Source organism: Eucalyptus grandis, chromosome 6, assembly GCF_016545825.1.
Source record: "Eucalyptus grandis isolate ANBG69807.140 chromosome 6, ASM1654582v1, whole genome shotgun sequence".
In the NCBI taxonomy this organism is placed as follows: Eukaryota; Viridiplantae; Streptophyta; class Magnoliopsida; order Myrtales; family Myrtaceae; genus Eucalyptus; species Eucalyptus grandis.
The window spans coordinates 40,465,218-40,486,996 of NC_052617.1; the positions used below are offsets into that span (position 1 = coordinate 40,465,218).

The following is a 21,779-nucleotide window of genomic DNA, read 5'->3' on the forward strand; positions in this document are numbered from 1 at the left end:
TGAGTAAGAATCGAGTCATCCCGAAATCAATTATCGCTAATCTCTTACATTAAACTGCCTCCGTACACGTTGGCGTTGTACGGTAAAATACAAGATAGATAATTCTCACGCTTACGTCAGCAGTGGATGGGATGGCTGCTTCTTCTGCGTGCATATATATATATAGCTGCCCGCAGAAACACTGGCAGCGTCATCCACTTCCACGTCCCCAACAATTTCCAGGCTCCCCGCGTCCCGAACTGGCTTCTCGAGATTTTCCCCCGACTCGCTTTCCCTCTCATTTTCCCGAGAAAGTTCCTCCTCTTCCTCCTCCTCCACCGCTAATCCCAAAGCCTTCGCGGGGGAAGGAGAACGACCGAGCAAAGAGATTGCGTGATAGGGGCTGCTGCGCACGCATGGCCATCGTCTCGTGAAGATTTGACGTCACTTGCCTTCCCGCTTTTCCCCGTGATTCTCGCTCTCCCTCTCTATCTCTTTCGAGAAAGTTACGTATACAGACGTGTCGGCAAAGGTGAAAATAGCATTCTGCAACTTTCTCTGTGTGCCACATTCGATCTTTTTTTCTCATTCTCATCGAGATTTTTGAAGAGGAAAAGTCACGTCACGTCTCGTCTCGTCCGGCCTTCTGCCACTTGCGAGCTATGTGCCTTATCTATCCACAACATCGAGTCTCCATTTCCGCCATGGAATCCTCCTCACGTCCTCAATGCTCTTTCTGTGTTCTCGCCTTCTTCGTTGCAGATAGGAGCGGCAATCGGGGTGCGGGATCGGGAGCGTCGCGGCGGATGCGATACGCTCCTCCTCTCGAACCGAAGGGACCGAGCCGGCGTCCGGATTCCGCGCGGTTGATCGTTGCAGATAGGAGCGGCAATCGGGGTGCAGGATCGGGAGCGTCGCGGCGGATGCGATTCGTTCCTCCTCTCGAACCGAAGGGACCGAGCCGGCGTCCCGATTCCGCGCGGTTGAGATCGGAGAGTAAATAATCGGGCGAGAGAGGAAATGGCACGCGGGAGAGTGGAGAACAGCGAGAGAGGAGGAGGATCGGAGGAGGAGGACGAGCGGGAGTACGAGGTCGGGGAGGTGAGGGATCGGATTAAGTCGTCGAGAGGTAGCCGGTTCGACCTCCTGACCAACGAGCTGGGGATCGCCGCCGCGGCTCGCCGGAAGTTCAGCCGCGAGAGCGTCATCAGCGGCATCAGGGACCTCTCCAGAGGCCTCGTCATCCACCCCGACAACAGGTCACGATCTTTGTCTCTCTCTCTCTATCTCTTCGTCATGGACATGGAGGTCTGCGCATGGCGACGCTTGGCTTGATATTTTTTGAGATCGGAGGGGTGACGAAACGGATGCTCGATGATTTGTCGTCTCGCGTTATCTCTCTCTGTTCAAAATTCGCGAAGCGCCGATAGGATTTGATTTTGACGTGAAGTAGATAGAGGCGGGATTGATGTTGATTGATTGGGAATCAGGAATTGATTTTGTGTTTCTGGTGGAACAACCGAACACGCGCCCGTCGCCCGCCGTACAAGTGGCGGGTGCTTACTGGAGCGGTCTATGGACAGTTACTGTAGGCCCTCCAGTTGGGTCATGCCATCCTCGCCTCACACTTGGCTCCGACTCCAATCCGATCGGACGGCCAGCATTTAGCCCAGCCCCCAACTCTGTTCCTGTCCCATAGGAAAAAAAAGAGTGGGCATGCCAAGCGTCCGCCCCGACATCATTCATTAATTTCAAGCCCACTATTATGGTGAACTTCCCAAGCAAAAAAAATTACTTTTTTTGTTTTAGAGAAACTGACTTTTTTTTTTTTTTATCAATTTTAGAGAAACTGATTTGAAATCTGCTTATAAGATCGATTTTATTTACCTGTATTCATGGATTGTAATTACCAATAGGATATGAATTTTAAGATTTGTCTTGTTCTTAAATGAGCGATTAATTTTTAAGTTACTTTTAAATGTAAAACCATTGAGAACAACGAGACTTGATTAACATTTTAACATCTACTTTGAAAATGTTAAATAGTTAGACATTTATCACTTCCTTAAAGATTCAATAGACTTTGATTTAATAATACAATTTAGATATAAGACTTTCAAGGAATAAAATGAATATGATTTGTTCGATTTCTATACTCACCAAGAAAACATTTAAGCTAAGATTTATCAACACTTGATTCTTAAACTTGTGGTGAAAAAAGAAAACTATTCTGGCTAGGGTAAAGTCCATGATGGAGTAAATGGAACACTGCTAATATGGCAATAAGCACGACACGCGGTTATGTTAAAGTTTAACTGTCGTAAAAATGTTTCTCTTCAGATGTTCTGCCACTCTACTTTTGCCCTTTAGTATCCTCTAAAACTGTACAATAAGAGGTGCTTTATCCCTTCTGTAAACACTTCCTCCTCCATTTGTATTCTCTTCTTTCATTAAAATCGCTTTCTCCTCCTTGTCATGTATTAGTATACTGTGAATACTATGAAAGATTTTGTGGCTTCAAGTTTTTTTCCTCTAGATTATCCAGGGAGAATGTAACATTTTGGAATTGCGAAGATATTTCGCATCATCACGAGTGGGTATTAATGGAGCCGTGCTTTGGTCGGATTAGAGAGCTGAAATAAAATGTATGAGATTATCAATACAACGCTTGCAATTTGGACACTTCGGTTGTCTACGATCGAGTTTTCAAGTCAATGACAAATAGAAGCTCAAACGATTACAAGCTTCTAGGTTCTAAATAGAGTAACACTTGTACCTTAATGCCCTTTTTGCATTTTATTGATCTCATCAATAGTCCCCAAGTTTACCGGATGGTCAGCGCAGTGTTGGGTATAGTAGCAATGCCAGAGAAAAAAGAATAATCATATCCTTACGGCAATTAGTAGAAATAAGCTATATCAGCCCCTCTGGTTGGGTTATCTACGTGTATTTGCCTTAAATCATGTTGGTATATTGACGGTTTTTTTTTTTTTTTTATTTTTACCCTTTTCTGATAATCGTTTTCCAGACAATGAGAATTTCTTAAGCTTTTGAACTTTTACTTTTTATTAGTCACTGTATGTGGACACAAGTGATCAATCAGCTTTCTTCTGTGCATGAATGAGGCCTTCCAATTTCCTAGCTATGTATTTATGCATTGAAGTTGTATTGCGAGACACAATGCAGGTATTATCGGGCTTGGAAAAAATTCATACTTCTGTGGGCTATCTACTCATCCTTCTTCACACCATTGGAGTTTGGCTTCTTCAGGGGATTGCCAGAGGACCTGTCTATATTAGACATTATTGGACAGGTTGCTTTTCTATTTGACATTGTTTTGCAGTTCTTGCTTGCTTACAGAGACGCACAGACCTATCGAATGGTCTACAAGCGTACACCTATTGCTCTACGGTCCGTTCTCTATCTGCTGTCTACTTTTTTACACGCACTAGGATGATTGCCATGTGATAATTAGGTACAATTTGCGAGTGGACTTCCTCACAACTTATAGAGCTACGTAATTTATCTACACAGAACATCACTGGTTAAGTTCAATCTTAAGATATAAGCAATCAAAAGGAGATGACTTAAGACCATAAAAATTCCAATACCTGCAAGCACTTGCAGAACTGAAAATAAAATGAATAGAGCTTAATTTAATCACAAGGGAAAATATTCAGCTTTATCGTAAGTTAAAAAGTTACAGATGACCGATTATTACTAGTTCAGAGCTTATTGAAGGTTGGGCAATTTTTGTTGGGTAAGCATAAGATTTCGTCATCTACTAGGTGTAAATAAATCACACTTCTTTCCTTTGGCTTTCTTGTAGGTACTTGAAATCTAATTTCATTGTGGATTTTCTAGGTTGCCTGCCTTGGGATATCATATATAAGGTAATCCCTCGCTTTGAAGTTATCTTCAGCCATTCAGGGCGATACTATACCCAAAGTATTTTCTTCTATGGGTGGCATCTTCTATGCATGAATAATATGGTTGGGAGTGGAATTTGCAGCTTGACTTCATAAGCTGCAGCATATTGTCACAGGGCACCAAACAGTTGAATTTCTCCTTTGACCATTAGAATGCACTTACCACTTTTCAACTTTGAAGAAAACTGTAACTGTCTTGTTATTAGATGATCTCCTTTTATGGTACTACGAGTGCTCTAACTAAAGATACTACTAAGAGATGCAGTGTCGTACATCCATAAGGGGATTCACGTCTGACCATGCAATATTGCTGTGGACTGACTCTGGTTGCTAGTTCCATACTCTCAGGTTATAGTTACTTACGAATTCATGCTGGTGAAATTAGTTCGGAGAATTTCTCAGTATAAATTAGGAAATTATCAGACTTTTCGTTTTCTTTTCACCTGGAGAAAGATAAGCGGCAACAATGATTTCTCACCAGAAAAAAAATGATTCATTCATTCTCTATGTAGAGCTTTATGTGATCAAGTTACAAGATTTGTTTCTGACAGGTTGGTGGAAGGAAAGAAGAAGTCAGATACCTTCTATGGATTAGGTTGAGCCGAGTACGCAAAGTCACAGAATTTTTCCAAGATATGGAGAAGGACATACGGATTAACTACATGTTTACAAGGATCGTGAAACTTATTGTTGTGGAACTTTACTGCACCCACACGGCTGCCTGCATTTTTTACTATCTGGCGACTACACTGCCTTCTTCTGAAGAGGGTTACACTTGGATTGGAAGCTTGAAGTTGGGTGATTACAGTTATTCAAACTTTAGAGACATTGATTTATGGAAGCGGTACTTAACATCCTTATATTTTGCCATTATTACCATGGCCACAGTTGGTAAGTCATGCTTCTGACTTCAGTTCTTTGTGCAAGTTCTAAGTCAAGCCTCTCCTGATGCGCTTGTTATTTGATTATGTCTTCCTTTTATATTAGCGGCTTATGCAGCTCTGTAAAATGGGCTGCTACCAGTAAATCTATCATGGGGAATTTATTCCCTACGACAGTTTTTTTAGGTCTAATCGACACTATAGTTGACAGCTTTGACTTATTTAGTCTGGTCAAACATGTGAACGTGTCTGTATGATAAAAACAATAGCATTGTGTCATACACACGGGTAAGGGAATGCAGAATAATATGAAGCCTTTTTTTCCAAGAATATTGGCTCAAGGGCAATATTATTAGGTTCTTTCCTTGAAATAAAAATATGCTAGATATGGAAGCACAATGTTAATAGCTATAGCTCTTAATGGGCAATGATAGCCAAAGGTAATTCGCTAAGTGGTCAATCTTTCTGTCAACAATGGAAAATCAAGTAGTAGTTTGTTGAGGAGTTTTGCTCCTGAGGTACCTTCGCCTTGCGGAAGGATTAGCGTCACACAATTGTACCACTGTAAGTGAGATGAAGTGAAGAGGGCACTAGAGGAGGAGCGAACAATTCTAGTAGAGACTCGAATGCAGGAAGCAGGGGAGGAATACCAAGTTAGTTAGAATCGATGGAAGTCAAGAGAAGTCGACAGAAATTTGTTGTGGGAACTTCTTAATAGTTCAACCACCGAAGTCCCTAAGTTCGGAAATACCGAAATGAAGGAGTCCAACAGTCTAGAAGAAATAAAGAGCCAGAGGCCAAAGCTCCAATAGTCAGTTTCATTCTATATCTACATGTGTCATAACCCAACCAATTGACAGCGGCCGAAGATGGTTAGCGGACAGGATCGTGCCATGTGATAATTTAGGTGTAGGGAATCGGCAGTAAACATGTTGCTGCGTGTCAGGGAGAAATGGTTAAATTCAGTTTCATTGTATATCTACATGGGTCAAAACCCTACCGATTGACAGCGGCCGACACCCGGTCAATTAGATTAGGGTTAGCCGGTTAGGGAATAGGTCAGGTCATCTTTAATGAGAGTCAAAACTTTATAAAACTTCTCAATTGGACGGGAATGATCCAGGATTCCGACACCAATGTTAAGTCATTCCTGCAACGAGCCATGCCAACGTGAAGTAAACCTGTAAAAAATGCCTGAAAATGGCATTTGTTAGTAAATTTAGGAAATTATATTAAATGAATAATGATTTATTTACAATAAAAACAAAGGACCTATTTACGCATCTATACAGCTGAGCTTTAAAACAGTGTAAAGGTTATAAAAGCTCTAGGAATCATTAGCTCATTATTCCTTCAAATTATATCTTCTCTGAAATGCTGCTTTTGGGAAAAAATCTGTCATCGTTGGGCAATCCATTGTAGAAGGAAATTGATCAATTATATTCATTGTTTCATCCCATTGGCTCGGTGTCCATCTTTTCTTTATTTTTTTCTGGCAAGCCTTTGCTTGAATAGCTATTTGATCGTTCTTTTACTTGCATTATCATTAAAATTCTTTAACTAGCCTAAAATTATCGATATTTGGATATCAGCTGTGGATATGATCCTCAACAGGGGATCTGAATTTGGCATGGTATTACTGTTTTTGCATTCATCCACTAAGATCCTTGATTTCTTACATGTTTCACAAGGTAGCTGATGCGTGTACTTTTCCTGCAACAGGCTATGGAGACATACATGCTGTCAATTTGAGGGAAATGATATTTGTAATGGTTTACGTATCATTTGACATGATTCTTGGTGCCTACCTGATTGGTAACATGACAGCTTTGATTGTGAAAGGATCAAAAACAGAGAAATTCAGAGATAAAATGACAGACCTCATAAAGTACATGAACCGGAACAAACTTGGAAGGGATATTCGTAATCAGATCAAAGGCCATGTACGTTTGCAGTATGAGAGTAGCTACACTGAAGCTGCTGTTATTCAGGATATCCCAATCTCCATCCGTGCAAAGGTAATATGCAGCTAGTGATTGTTACCTGTCAGAGCATCCTTAATTTCTCTGTATCTAAAATCTTTGCAGTTTCAGTTGCAACATGCTGACATGCTTTTTTATTTAGTATCCTACAAGTACTTGGGAGCTGTCATTTACTTTTATGGCCTTTTATCAGGGAAATATGGAGTATTGTATGCTTCACTAATCAAAAGCATTTCTGACTCCATCATGGTGATATTAGCATGCTGATTATCTTCTCCTATGTACAATATACAGTATGCGGAATTGTTTAAAAAATTTAGGATTAGCTCACGATTTGATATATACACAACAATAGCGAGTTCAGCATTACCGAAGAAAGATGTTTCTCTCATGCTATGATTACCAGATATCTTGAAGAGCTATTTTCTCATTCCCTGCAGATCTCTCAGACATTGTATATGCCATACGTAGGGAAGGTCACTCTTTTCAAGGGATGCTCATCTGACTTCATTAACCAAGTTGTGAGTTCCTTTTTGATTATATGCTGCACATGTCTGATTGACAGAAGGTGAATAAAACAGAATCGCTCCAAGTCATTATAGAAAAATTGGGTATAATTTTGTCTACAGCCTTTGATATGATAAACAACAAGAAATATAATTCACAATTCTTTGCCTTCCCTTTAGACATAATTATATTAATAGATAGTTAAGCAGCATAGACAGATGAGTAACATAATATCCAGTTGCACAGACATATAGTGTTCAAAGAGATGCTAATGACTAGAGGATTTTGAATCCTCTTGGCGTTCAGCATTTCCATGACTATTGGAGTTTGGGCACCGAAAGGATTTGGTATTGGTGTGGGAGGATTATATCATCAATTGCAAGCTAGAAGGGTGGCAGAATAAAAAGATCATGGCACTGAATATCACTGTTGGGAAATGGTCAAAGTGAGAACTCATAGTGTTTTAAAGACAACTTTCAGCTGAGTAAATGTGAAGTCATTATTATGTCTCTTTTGCAGGTAACTAAGCTCCATGAAGAATTTTTTCTCCCAGGAGAAGTGATAATGGAACAAGGAAACGTGGTGGATCAGCTTTACTTTGTTTGTCATGGTCAGCTGGTATGGTTTTGTAGCCTCTGGCTTCTTTAACATTTATCAATGATTCTCTTTCCTCCACTATGAAAGGTCTTTGTTACATCACTTCATCTAGTAACTTTTCCTTTGATTGTCCAAACTTTTTCTTTCCCTTGCGCTCTTTGGGTTGCTGTATTGTTGGTCCTGACAAAATCAAATATCTGGGCCTTTAAGTTTTGCATTTTTCACATTCAATGCACTAATGATTTTTCTTTGTTTGCATCCAACGAGAAGACATCTCCAGATTACAGTAATAATTAACAATAGCTTACATGGTTCACTATGACCTTGTCATTACTTAAATTGTTTTTAGTCCCCGTGATGATATCTCATTTACCATAAACGTCCATGTTCTTGTTCAGTTGGCTGGATGGGAACATTATGATATTAGCTGCAGCTTATGATTTGGTAAGAACTTCTACAGGAAGAGGTTGGCATAGGAGAGGATGGATCTGAAGAAACCATTTCGCTTTTACATCCTAACAGCTCATTTGGACAAGTCTCCATTCTTTGCAACATTCCTCAGCCTTATACAGTCCGAGTCTTGGAATTGTGTCGGCTTCTGCGGATTGATAAACAGTCTCTGTCAAATATCCTCGAGATTTATTTCCATGATGGGAGAAAGATTTTAAACAACCTTTTAGAGGTAATCTGTTGAAAGAACAAAATGTGTTTGCTCCTGTTGCTCTTTGTGTGGAATCCATTTTTGAAATATCACATTAGTAGAAGATTCTCAAAGTCTTCAGATGCTCTGTGATTTGCATTACAAAAGTCATATAGGAATTTTTCGCCATATATGCTTGTAGGTAAGGGAATCTAATCTCCGACTCAAGCAATTGGAGTCAGACATCACATTTCATATTGGAAAGCAAGAAGCAGAACTTGCTTTGAGGGTAAATAGTGCAGCTTTTCATGGGGACCTCCATCAGCTAAAAAGTTTAGTCAGAGCGGGGGCGGATCTCAACAAGACAGATTATGATGGAAGGTCACCCCTGGTATGAATTGAGCTTTTGAATTACTTCTTTTTCTTTTTTTTTTTAGGTACATCTCCTTATCAAGTGATGGGAACCAAATCACAAAGAGGATATACTTTTAATCCGCTTGCATCATCAGTGTGGTCTTGTGAAGGTGCTCCTGATGTTTTGATGCGAGTGTCTTTAGGGTTAAGGAAAGAAGGATTGTGGTGAAATTAGTAGGAATAAGTCATTATCAACTATTATGTCAAATTGTGTGCAGAAATTGACATTTGAACATCCACTGCATTTTTCCCACTTGTCAATTTGTTAGATTTGGCAATCTTCACCTTCACACTTACCACAATACCTTAGTAACAAGGTTCAAGGTTTTTATATAGATATCTAATGCCATCCTCATGGTAGCCAGGAAACCTCTTATATACCAATTTTAAGTTGTGAAGGCCACCTTTCAATGTGGAGGCATTGTGTTTCCTAATTCACAGTTATTTGGAACTTTGAAATGCGCCTTTCTGTGTTCAGCATCTTGCAGCAGCGAGAGGCTATGAAGATATTGTGTTTTTTCTTGTTCAAGAGGGAGTAGATGTCAATACGAAAGGTTTGTTTCCTCATTAATGTGGACTGGCTCTTCTGTCCTCCTTCAACTGTATTTTATACCTTTTTCACACCAACATTGCAAAGCTGATTTCATTGTAGATAATTTTGGGAACACGGCCCTTCTAGAAGCTATCAAGAATGGAAATGATCGAATTGCCTCATTACTTGTTAAAGAAGGCGCATCTCTAAGGATAGATGATGCTGGTAGTTTTCTTTGTGCAGCCGTGGCAAGGGGCGATTCTGATTTTCTTAAAAGAATTTTGGCTAATGGCATAGATCCTAACTCTAAAGATTATGACCACCGAACCCCACTTCATGTAGCTGCCTCAGAAGGGCTATATCTGATGGCAAAGCTGCTTCTAGAAGCAGGGGCTAGTGTTTTCTTGAAGGACAGGTATATTCAGACTTTCAGTGTCCATGTTCCTTGCATTGAATGATCGGATGCTTCAAACATCTCATAGAACTAATCTAGCATTTTTTGGGGATCTCACAAGTGCAATTATCAACTCTTTTGTTCATGCAGATGGGGAAACACACCGCTTGACGAATGTCGAAAATGTGGAAACAAAAATTTGATTAAGCTGCTGGAAGCTGCAAAATCCTCTGAAATGTTAGAGTTTCAGGACGGCTTTCGGGAAACCACAGGTACCTGCAAAACTTATCAGCAGTTGCTAGGATGTGTGTAAGATCCTAGGAAAGAAATGAAGAAATTTCATATAGACATGATTAGTGGGAAGCAATCAATTGGATTTAGAGATGTCCGCAATGGTTACCTTCATTGTGCTTATAATGCGCAGTCTGAGTTCATTACCTTGCCCGGTTCTTACTGTTACCTGATTGAGCTTTAGACTGACGTGAACTCTTCACCTGTCCATCCTTTACAGATAAGTTGCATTCAAGAAAATGTACAGTTTATCCTTTTCATCCGTGGGATCCTCAGGAGCATAGAAGACATGGGGTTGTGTTGTGGGTCCCTGACAATATCGAGGAGCTCAAAAGAAATGCATCGGAGCAGTTAAATGTTCCGTCCGCCAATTGTGTATTATCTGAAGATGCAGGTAAAGTTCTTGATACGGACATGATAAGTGAGGGCGAGAAGCTGTATTTGATTACCGAAACGCAGGAATAATTTTCACCAGCTATTATGTTGAGAAACTATAAACGTTGTCGTAATTATTATTTTGCATCATTCGCATGTGTTTGGGCGCACTCTTCGTGAGTTTCTTGATGTTTGGCCGAGGGATTGAGTGATCAGGTGATCTATATTCCAATTTTGGTCACAACTCGTGCGGTTCTCTCCTCTCTGGGTTTGATCCGGAAGACGTACTTCCACAAGCGTTAGCATGTGACTTAAAGTCCCTGGAATCAAAATGACCAAAACTTTTTTTTGTTTCTTTTAATTTTTTAAACATTTTAATTTTATTTTTCATTTTTCCTTTATTTTTCTTTTTTTTTTTCGCTGTACGTTGATGGCGGGGGCGCTGGCGAGGCCGCGAGGTCGCCGACCGACGTCGCCGGCCATGGCCGAGGCCGGCGACCGGGCGAAAGAAAAATGAAAAAAAGAAGAAGAAAAGAAGAAGAGAAGAAGAAGAGAGAGAAGAGAAACATTTTTGTTTATGGAATAAGAAACATTTGTTGTTTCCCAATGTATCACGGTTTCCATACACGCCCTTAAAGTCCCTGGAAAACAAAACATTTTCAGAGTGTTTAAAATGTGCATAGATGGTGTGATTCAGTCTCAAAACTTCCCAGTTGAATGAATCATATCGTCCCTTAACTTTTTAAAGAGATGCAATCAACATATTTTGGTTGATTAAGTTGGCTTTTTTGGTTAGAAATTGCTTGGCAAGTATTCTTATGCAATGAAATGGACGATGAAACTTGTCTCGATGACTTATACTTAGTAGGGTTGATTGGAAAAGAAAAGAAGAGAAACAACTTGCATATTTTGTCTGACCCTTTTATTTCTTTTGTGGTTGCATGGTAGGTTAGATGTACATTCTTAACAGATGCCATCCTAAATTTATTTATGGACAGAGCGAGACTTGGCTTGCGTTCGTATACGTTGGCTTGGTTAGATGCTTCTTGAGAATAGACACCTTCTCACAAGTCACAACGAACGAAAGCCAGTCATACTCGCATCCCGCGGGCTTCGAACGAAGACACCAATTTGCTTGCACCTTCCATTTATTCCATCTTTTTTTCTTTTTTTTCCCTCCAGAAAGTTAAGACTTTTTTAAAATTCAAAGAGTCAGGTGACTGTCTGGAAGCATAAAGATGCCTCCTGCATGGTCAAATCAGGTCTCTTATATTTGTAAATCTGAAAACTGAAAATAACCAGATAGAATCAGGTGCGGCAGATAACTTCTTTCAAGGTAAAGAGTCCAGTAAACGCGTCGGCAGGTAACCACATTCATGGTCCACAGGTAGATCAAAACATGCTGCAATTGCACTATGAACGTGCCTGTGAAAGAATTCCAAGAGACGAAGAGTCTAAACAAAAACAACGGGATGCAAATGCCAACAGGAGGGTAGCATATTACAGCATCAGGAGGTTATTATTAGCAAAGAACCGCAACTTCTAATATTAAAGAACAATTGATCCAAAATAAAATGGAAATTTGAAAATAAGGACTAAACTAGTATCTCTAGCACAAATCAAATCTCTAAAACCAAGAGTATTTCCATTTCAACTCGAATGCAAGAACTAAATATGAATCACCACTTCAAGTTTAGTTTCCAAAATTCTCCAAAAGAAGGAATAAATGAAACCCTAACGTTGATCGAGATACTAAAATATTTCCACTCGAATTCCAGAACCTTATATGAATCTCCACATCAAGTTCAATTTTCTAAATTCTCACAAAAATAAATGAATGAAACCCTCATGTAAATCACAATACTAAAATATTTTCCACTCGAATGCCAAAATCAAATATGAATCTCCATTTGAATACCAAAACCAAATATGAATCTCCATATCGAGTTCAGTCGCCACGTTGTGAAGACCCTCTCAAACTTTTTCAAAATGGACGGAGAAAAGGAATTAACATAGAGTGCATTGCCTAAAAGCGGGCCTACAACCCTCAATCAGGTGTGAAGTGTGATTTTAGTTCAATTTACCTAAGGGATTTTTAGGAGTTACCATTAACCTTTTCAGGGTCAGTTAGAAATCAAACAAAACACAGGAGTTTTGTCTCATTTTCTATGCAATCACAAATTTACTATGTATGTTATGTACTTGATTACACGAATTGTCTAATTATTGCCCTTTTGGTACCTATAACTTAGTGGGATTGTTTATCTAAGTGATTATATGACCTTTTCATCATTTATGATCCTAAAGGTCTTTAGATTGTTACATGTTCATGCAAATGGGGGTTCATTATGTTAGGCTGTCTCAATCGTTCTCGAAAGGAAAAGAAATAAATTATTTATATAAAGAGCAGGAATGCGACACTCAAGTATTAAAAGCCCAAAGTAAAAGTGCTGGAATGAAAATTTGATCCTAATTGGGTAAAGAATATTACGCCTCTTTGTTCTAAGCCTTAGGAAATGAAAACCCCATGAGCTTAATCTGATACTATGTTGGATAAAAAATATACGTTGCCTTAAGCCTTGGAACATGAAACCCCATAAGTTTGAAATTAGAGGCTAGTCTGGATCCTAATAATTGAGCTACATGAAGGCGAGCCTAAATTCTACAAAATTTTATTCAAGTGGTACACGAATCTAGTCTGAGATACCCGTTATTAGGAAAATGATCTTAGGCCCAATTGGTTTTTATTGGCTAAACTAGACTAAAGTCTAAACTAGTTTGGTTATTAAAACCTAAGTCAATTGGTCTAACTAGACTAATTAGCCCTAAACTAGCCTAACATTCCCTGGACTGCCACCATGAATTGCCCCCTCAAGGCTCTCACCCGCCGCCCTCGTGCCTCCAGCCACCGACAGCCGATTTCGGTTCCATCCATGTAATCACTCAAATCAATGATCAATGGGTTCATAAAAGTTAATTAACAAAGAAAAAAAAAAAAAAAACACCAATTTGATTTGGGAATTTTGTGTCGATCATGCAACTCGATCACCCCTCCACGTCATAGGATTAAGGATTAATTAATTAATGATAAATAATGATTAACCCTCACTTGCATTTCATCAAGCAATAAAATAAGGGTGCGTTTGGTAATATTTCTATTAAAAAATTGTTCTAGGGAACAGAAATAAAAGAAAAAAATTATTCTTATTCCAATGAACAATTTTTAAACACTATACAAAATTTCTATTCCTAAAACAAAAAAATAACAAAAATACGTTTGATAAACTTGTATAATTTTTTTTTTGTTTTTTTAATTTTTTAATTTTTTTCTTTTTCTTTTTTCTTCCTTTTGGCCGGTCATCGACCTCGGCCATGGTCGGCAACTGATTGATGAGAGATGATGACTTCGCCTTGGCTAGGCAAGCTCCAGCCGACGCGAGGCCGAGCTCGCCCAGCCACCAATGAGGCTCGGCCTCGGCGGGCCACCACCAGGTAGGGGTCGGCCTCGCCTTAGATGGGTGAGCTGGGCCTCGCCGGACGACGCCGGCGAGGTTACCGGGCTCTCGACGGCCGATCACCAGCCATGGCCGAAGCCAACAACCATCCAAAGAAAAAAGAAGAAGAAAAGAAAGAGGAGGAAAAAATAGGAGAGAAGAAAATTGTTTCTCGGAAGTGTTCATAGGAATAAGAAACAAGTTTTTTCTTATTTCTTGTTTCTATTCCCGAAAACAAAAATGTAAACAAACGCAATTCTATTATTTTTTTATTTCCCGTAACAAAATAATAGAAATTATGTTATGGAGAACAAAAAAAGAACACAAACAAACATGCCCTAAATCACCATCACCAAATTAAGCTTTGATCCCCTTTTCTAAACTACTACGGATGAATTAGGCAACGTCAATTGCAATTTAGCCTAATATGCATCTAATCAAACACACACCAAGTCAATTCAGTATCTAGTTAGGCCAATTAGCCTTAGAATCCACAAAAACAATTAGTGATCCAAGAGGGTTTCTACTCTGTTTTTCCCCTATTTTTGTTTGATTATATTTTAATCAATTGACTAACCTGATGAAATCCAAATTGAATTATTTCAGCGGCTAATGAAAGCAAGCCTACTTCAATCTTGATTGAGGCCATTTAGTGAAGTCATTTTCCCAAACTACGAATAGATTGGGGTTAATTAATCGATCTTAGCCGCTCTCTGAATCCGTTCGAACCCTATTTTTGAAAAGTACTATAAAAATAGCAAACAAGGTCCAATTGTCGCGAAATTTAAGGGACAGCTAGCCCTGCACGTGCTCTTTAACTTTTATTTTTAACTTTTTGTAAACAAGCCCTCCAAGAACTAGCAAATCAGATTAAAATCAGAACAGTTTTTTGGCCAAATCTGACCTGATCAGAAATTAATTAATTGGCCGCCCAAAAATCATTCAAAATTTTATGAAATTTTCCAGATTCATAGTTCAAGACCTCCTTTACAACTTTCGTTCGTTAAGATTATCCAGGAAGGACCTCCAACTATTTTAAAACTCTGAATTATATTTAATTGACAAGGCAATAAAAATTTCAGATAAAACATTAATTTTTTCGTCTTTTTTTAACAAGTTTCAGACAAACCAAACGAATTCGAATTTTATGATCTTCATATCATTGGAAAACTTATGATCTAAACTATAAATAACCTGATGACAACCTTTTCTAATAGATTTTTTTTTTTTTAAATTGATGAATATGTCAATCAGACTACGATTTTTTTTCCAAATTTAATTCACATCTTCAACTACATTCAAACTCTCCAACTAATTTATGTTAATTATCCGGATTATGAACATCTTCAAACTACGGACATTCGACATAACATTCAACTATTCCACATCAAATAAAACCTATATCATTTATCTTCTCATGAAAAACTTAAGGGTTTATCATCAAGATGCAATTCAATTATTCATAATCATCATCCATCTAACATATACCAATCATATATAGCACTAGTTAACATCAAATTATATCGAGATACATGCTAGAGAAGGATCGGCCAGCGTGAGAAACAATGAATTGATCATTAGATAAAATTGAACTATACTAGAGCTAATGCTTGAGAATATATATCCTAATCATATAATATTAAGCTCGATTGGCATGCTAGCATTAAAATCAATATCAAAACTCATCTAGAGAGGCTAAGCTAAGTGTAAATTGAAATCCTAGGCTTCTCTAAACATGTAATTGATACATAATTTTTGGCAATCAATCTTATGTTTTGATCAATTTCATTCCGATTATGTCTAATTCCATCACATCATATCTTAGAATCAAAATTGAAGAATTTTCTTCAATTTCGAACTATATTCATCCTTATATCATCGAATGATTATGTGAGTGAAACAAATCATCAAAATTTTGCTACTGGAACCAACATTGGATGATTATTGGCAAGTCACTTAAAAAACAATTGAATTTGATAAACTCGGGCAGCAATTGAGTATAATTCCAGCCACAATCACGCATGGGACATCTTAAGAATGGTTGGCATTCAACTAGTCTGGCGGAAGGAGGCTGAGATAGTTTGTCTCACCATTGATCATTGTCAATGAGGGCCCATATAAGTCTTGTGCCATAATCGAGTGCAATATTAGCATAGGTTACATCAACATCAACATGTTGGAAATTTTGATTTAATGGAACACCCCCACGAAAAACTTAGACTCATTCAAGATTTTTAAAAAGGTCCTAATTTTGTTGAATTCAAAATATTAAGTCACAGGCTTTCTGTATGTGAAATTTTTTTTGTCAATGAAACGTCACACAAAAAACTTATACTTGATCAAAATTTGACTAAATTCGTCTTATGTTTTCTTCAATTCTTTGTTGGTTGAAAGCTCAAGTATCTTTGTTTCGATCAAGATAGGGGTGTAGTTTGGTTTCTTAGCTTGTTTTGAAATTCTTCACATTTCTAGTGAAGGAGCTCAGGTTAATTAGCACAAATTCCAAATGCCCACATGCTATCAACGTACCTCAGTTAAGGTTCATCCTAGTGAAAATAGATACAGAGTTGCTTGCCATTCAGGTTAGTCTCTTGTTGTTTTTATTTTTAAATTTAAAGATATAGCATTAAAAAATGAAGCTCGGTGTATCTTTTACTCTTTACAGTCAAATAGTTATAATGTGGATGGTGCTCTTGTTATTGAAGAAAGGGCTAGAACAAATCCAGAGCATGAGCAAGTTAAGATTTACTTGCATGATATTGCCATGCCTTTTTTGGGGATAATGATGGAGTTATTCTAATGTCGCTAGGTTGGCAATTGTAGGAGGGAGCCAATTTAATTTCTAATAGTATGGAGGTTTTTGGTGGTCTATCTTTGCCTCACTCATTACTCTTAAGGTAATTATCTTTATGGTTTGTCGTATGCCTATCCACTTATGTCAACATGATTTGCTTGATTTGCCTCCACCAAATAATAATAATAATAATAATAATAATAATAATAATAATAATAATAATAATAATAATATTTCTTGATTCAAGTAGGGATACAAGACCAAGTTAAAGTGGAAATTTTAAATGAGGCGATGCTGCAAAATAAGCTAGAATGGACTCTATGTCCTTTATTTGTGAGGTTGTCACTATGGGTGCGCATGGATTTGTTTCTTCTTTTTTGTTCCTGGGAACAAAACAAAAAGTGTTTCTGTTCTAACAGTTTTTGAACAAAAGAACACGTTTGGTAACGTTTGGTCCGGGAATAAAAATGAACAGAAACACGTTTGGTAAATTTTATTATTTTTTTGTTTCTTTTAATTTTTTAAACATTTTTTTTATTTTTTATTTTTCCTTTCTTTTTATTTTTCTTTTCTTCGGCCGGTCACCGGCCTCCGGCGACCGGCCGACGGGGCCGGCAGCCTCGCCGGATCTGGGCGAGCCCGAGCTCGCCCAGCCAAGGCGAGGCTCGGCGTCGCCGGCGCTGGCGAGGCCGAGCCTCGCCTTGGCCGGGCGAGGCCGAGCCTCAACGGCCGGTCGCCGGCCATGGCCGAGGCCGCGACCGGCCAAAATGAAAAAGAAGAAAAAAAAGAAGAAAAGAAGAAGAGAAGAAGAAGAGAGAGAAGAGTGATTTTTGTTCTTTTGTTCCTTCCAAGAAGTGTTTCTTTCAGGAGAAACAACTTTTTTTTGTTTCTTTTTTCTGTTTCTATTTCGTTCCAGAAACAAAAAAACAAAAAAAGAACAGAAACGCAACCAAACGCGTTTCTGTTCCTTTTTTGTTCCCGGGAACACTTTCCGTACAGAAGTGTGCCGGAAACACTTTTTTGGAGTGTTTCCATGCACGCCCTATATTTCTTTTAAGAGTGAAGTTTCTAGTTGTGGTGGAAATTCGTGATGCTACTCAATCTGATTTTATATAGTGACTTCATTCAAACTAACAGAATTTTGTGGCGCTCCATACAAGTATAGTTGAATGTGTTCAAATTACTCCTCATAATACATTTTGAATTGCTAAGCAAAATTCACCTTGAGAAACCTGTTATCTTCAACTAATAGAGATGAAAGTGAATGAAAAAAAAGCTTGAACTCCACATTTAATATTATGCAATTTTGCATGAAGTCTTTCCAATATAGACACCAACTTAGATCATTGTCAATGTGGGCATGTGCAAGTGCTGAATCTTTAACGAGCACAACACTAACATTAGTTACATCTAGTTACATTAGCATGTTGAATCAAGGAATTGATTCCCCCACATGCACATTTCACATTTTAATCTATGTTGGTTTCTAAACTAGACAATTCTCTACGAGGACAAAAGCTAGTCTTAAAGTACCATAAGTATTCAATTAGGATTCGTACTTTTCTCTATACAAATGCACATGGCCAATTTATTGAGAAATGCACATCATGGGCTTTCCGTAGGTGTAAAAATAGAGTTAATGAGACATCGGATGGAAATGTTATGGTCTTCAAATTTTTGTTAAATTCGTGTAAAAAAGACAAGAATATGATTTTTCAAACAAAAATTCCAATGTGATGAATTGAAAGCATCGGGTCACAGATCATAGAAAAATGTAAATACCTCAATAATAAAATGCCACACATAAAACTTATGCCCCGATCAAGTTTTTCAAAAAGATTTCAATCTAATTGAGTTAATGCAGCGTGTGGTGAAAAACTTATGTCCAATCAAAATTTGATCAAAATTGTGTAAATGGCATAATCATGGCAATAACAAAATAGTTATAACGTGGACGGTGCTCTTGTTATCGAAAAAGGGCAAGAACAAGTCCAAAGCATAAGCAAATGAAAATTCACTTGCATGATCTTGCCATGCCTTTTTTGGGATGATGATGGAGTTGTTCTATGTTAGTAGGTTGGCAATTTTAGGAGGGAGTCAATTTAATTTCTAACATCAATGCTAGTAGGAAGGTTTCTGGTGCTCTATACTTTGCCTCACTCATTGATTTACTTCTATGATTTGTCGTATACCTGCATCCACTGATGTCACCCACAGTTTGCTTGATTTGTCTTCATAATATATATATTTTGATTCATGTAGGGATACGGATACTTATTGAAGAAAGGGCTAGAACAAATCTAAAGCGTGAGCGGGTGAAGATTTACTTGCATGATATTGCCATGCCTTTTTTTGCGATAATGATGAAGTTGTTATGATGTTGTTAGGTTGGCAATTTTAGGAGGGAGTCAATTTGATTTCTAATGTCTTTGATAATATGGAGGTTTCATTGGTCTATCTTTTGCCTAACTCATTGATCTTCAGGTAATTACCTCTATGGTTGGTGGTATACCTACATCCACTCATGTCAACCATGGTTTGCTTGATTTGCCTTAAAAAAAGGAAAAAAAGAGAGAAAAGAAACCAGTATTCCCTAATTCATGTAGGATATGAGACCAAGGTTAAGGTGGACATTCCAAATGGGACGGTGCTACAAAATAAGCTAGAATATACTCTACGTTCTTCATTTGCTAGGGCTGCACTGCTCGTATCTCTTTTAAGTGTCAATTTCTAGTTGTGGTGAAAATTTGTGACCATACTTGATCTGATCTTGTATAGTGAGTTCATTCAAACTATCGGAACTTTGTGGCGCTCGTATAGTGAGTTCATTCAAACTAACAAAATTTCGTGGCGCTCTTTCTTCCACGCAAGTATAGTTGAATGTGTTCAAATTGCTCCTCAAAATGCATTTTGAATTGCCGAGCAAAATTCATCTTAAGGAACATGTTATCTTCAACTAATGGAGATGAGGGTGAATGGAAAAAGCAAGAACTCCACATTTAATATTACGCAATTTTGCATGGAGTCTTTCCAATATAGACACCAACTTAGATGGTTGTAAATGGGGGTATGAAAAAATCTTGAATCATATTAGTTAAATCAGCATGTTGAATCAAGGAATTGGTTTCCCACATGCACATTTCACATATTAATCTATGTTCATTTTTAAACTAGACAATTTCCTATAAGGGCAAAAACTAGTCTTAAATTACTTGAAGTATTTGATTCAGATTCGTATTTTTCTCTATACAAATGCAAATGGCCAATTTATTGATAATTCCTCTTATCTTCGATTTTATCGTGTCTTGAATCGGAATTAAGTATGAAATAGGATAAAAGGATTTATCATAATTTTTATCGTGAGTACCAAATGTAATCCAAAATAATTCATTGATATATCTAACCAATAAGTGTATATTTTGTAATCCTCGATTCCTTAAAACACGGGCGCCAGTCTGAATCACATGGAGGATGGAAGTACTTTCCGCTACCACCTGTTTGATGTAAATTTTCTCATTTGACCAGAATCAATCCAGCGACATTATTTCAAAAATAAAAAGAGCGAAAAAGTCCCAATCGGTGAATATAAATAGACAGAATGGTACCAAAAAGGTGATGGGAAAATTTCAAAGTTCCATTACGTGGCAGCTGGGCTCTAAGAGATTGCTAAATCTTTGTTCCATGGGGTATGAACCTCTGACTGGAGCTTGAAGTGGACATGACTTTTCAAACAATACCAAGATAATGCGCCGCCAGGCAACCAAATTTTATTGGCTCTTAAACCTAACACTGCACTAATCACGCTCTAAATAAAATAACTCATGGACAGAAAAGCCTCGAAACTTTATATTAAACCATCGGCACACGCAATTTGCTCGTAGAAGTGATGGAAACGACACTACGCTATGCCCCTATTGGACTCGAACATCAGCCGCATTATGTCTATCCTTTAGCTTTGAATACGGAGTCTGTGGCTTCTGACGCTTTGGATTCCAATCACACAATTAGTTTAAAACCTAGAGCTCGAACGTGCTCCCGGCAGCTGTTCTCTTGCTGAGATCACAAAGGGCTCCACTATCTTATCGTAACCCTAAAAATGGTATGTGACTAAGGTTTAGTGACTGCAACACTCCCTTTCCCTAGTAGCTATAAAGAAATCTAAAATACATGGAAAGGACAAAAGCAGGGCAAATGGAGATGGGCCCATCTAGGTGCTCTTCTTTCGCAGTGCCTTAAACTGAGTGAGCACACAGATAAGCAAAATGCACCAATTCAGACAGATGTCATTTTGAAAGTGACTGTTCCTCAAGGGGGCTTGTATCCGTCTTGTTATGTTCTTTTTCTTGTGACGTGGAAATGCATAATAGTTTATACTTTGTGACGGGCACTGCTTGAATTTTACCTGTTATGGTTAGTGTGAGATCAGACAAAGTGTCGATGCGTCGTTGCGGAGTTGGGTCCCTCGAGAGATTTGGATTTCAATTCCTGATCTTGTTGTGTTTGGAAATAACCCCAAACTTGGATGTGAACTCCTTGTTGAATCTGATATCTTTATAAAAATGCAAGATTGCATTACCTAACAAAATCTATTAGTAGGATTCCACGACCGTCCAATTTGAATTGGGGGTTGTTATCGCCTGGCGAGGGCTCTCGGCCACAATGATCAATTGTTAAAATATTTAAATATTAAATCACTTTTTCATTTAATAATTTAGGCTTTTATAACAGTTGGTAATGATTCTACCAAAATCTTTTATTTTATCGGAGTAGAGTTGAAAGTTTGAGTTCAAATCTTTTTAAGTCTCATTTGCCTTTCCAATTATATATTTTCACGCTTAGACTTTGTTCATTTCACGGAAAATGTTTTTCGAATTTTTCGACGTTCATATTAAGGAAAATGAATTATTTGAGGAAAAATTTTTCCTTGAAGGGAAAAAAATATTCTAAAATAGGAGAAAATATTTTCCATT

At 38.1% G+C, this 21,779-nt stretch overlaps 1 protein-coding gene across 3 annotated transcripts; it reads left to right on the top strand.

The window, feature by feature from the left end:
* The first annotated feature begins 190 nt into the window (after nt 1-190).
* On the top strand, nt 191-10,671 carry LOC104451998 (potassium channel SKOR). 3 transcript variants are annotated; one of them, XM_039315747.1, is made up of 14 exons: nt 192-511; nt 742-1,238; nt 3,166-3,390; nt 3,809-3,872; nt 4,460-4,799; nt 6,512-6,807; nt 7,212-7,292; nt 7,798-7,896; nt 8,336-8,557; nt 8,718-8,906; nt 9,408-9,483; nt 9,582-9,876; nt 10,006-10,127; nt 10,367-10,671. In XM_039315747.1, exons 2-14 carry the CDS (start codon nt 1,000-1,002, stop codon nt 10,609-10,611), a joined length of 2,493 nt encoding a protein of 830 aa, XP_039171681.1. In that variant the 5' UTR covers nt 192-511; nt 742-999; the 3' UTR covers nt 10,612-10,671. The 3 variants fall into 3 exon arrangements, with proteins under 3 accessions (XP_039171682.1, XP_039171681.1, XP_039171683.1); XM_039315749.1 differs by having other exon boundaries at nt 9,705-9,876; XM_039315748.1 differs by lacking the exon at nt 7,212-7,292 and having other exon boundaries at nt 191-511.
* The last annotated feature ends 11,108 nt before the right edge of the window (nt 10,672-21,779 follow it).

Excerpts from the sequence above, each read along its gene's own strand:
- LOC104451998 (XM_039315747.1), top strand. The coding sequence starts at position 1,000 with ATGGCACGCGGGAGAGTGGAGAACAGCGAGAGAGGAGGAGGATCGGAG. Across the intron at positions 7,897-8,335 it reads TTGTTTGTCATGGTCAGCTG|GAAGAGGTTGGCATAGGAGA; the intron begins GTATGGTTTTGT and ends GAACTTCTACAG. Across the intron at positions 8,907-9,407 it reads ATGATGGAAGGTCACCCCTG|CATCTTGCAGCAGCGAGAGG; the intron begins GTATGAATTGAG and ends TTCTGTGTTCAG.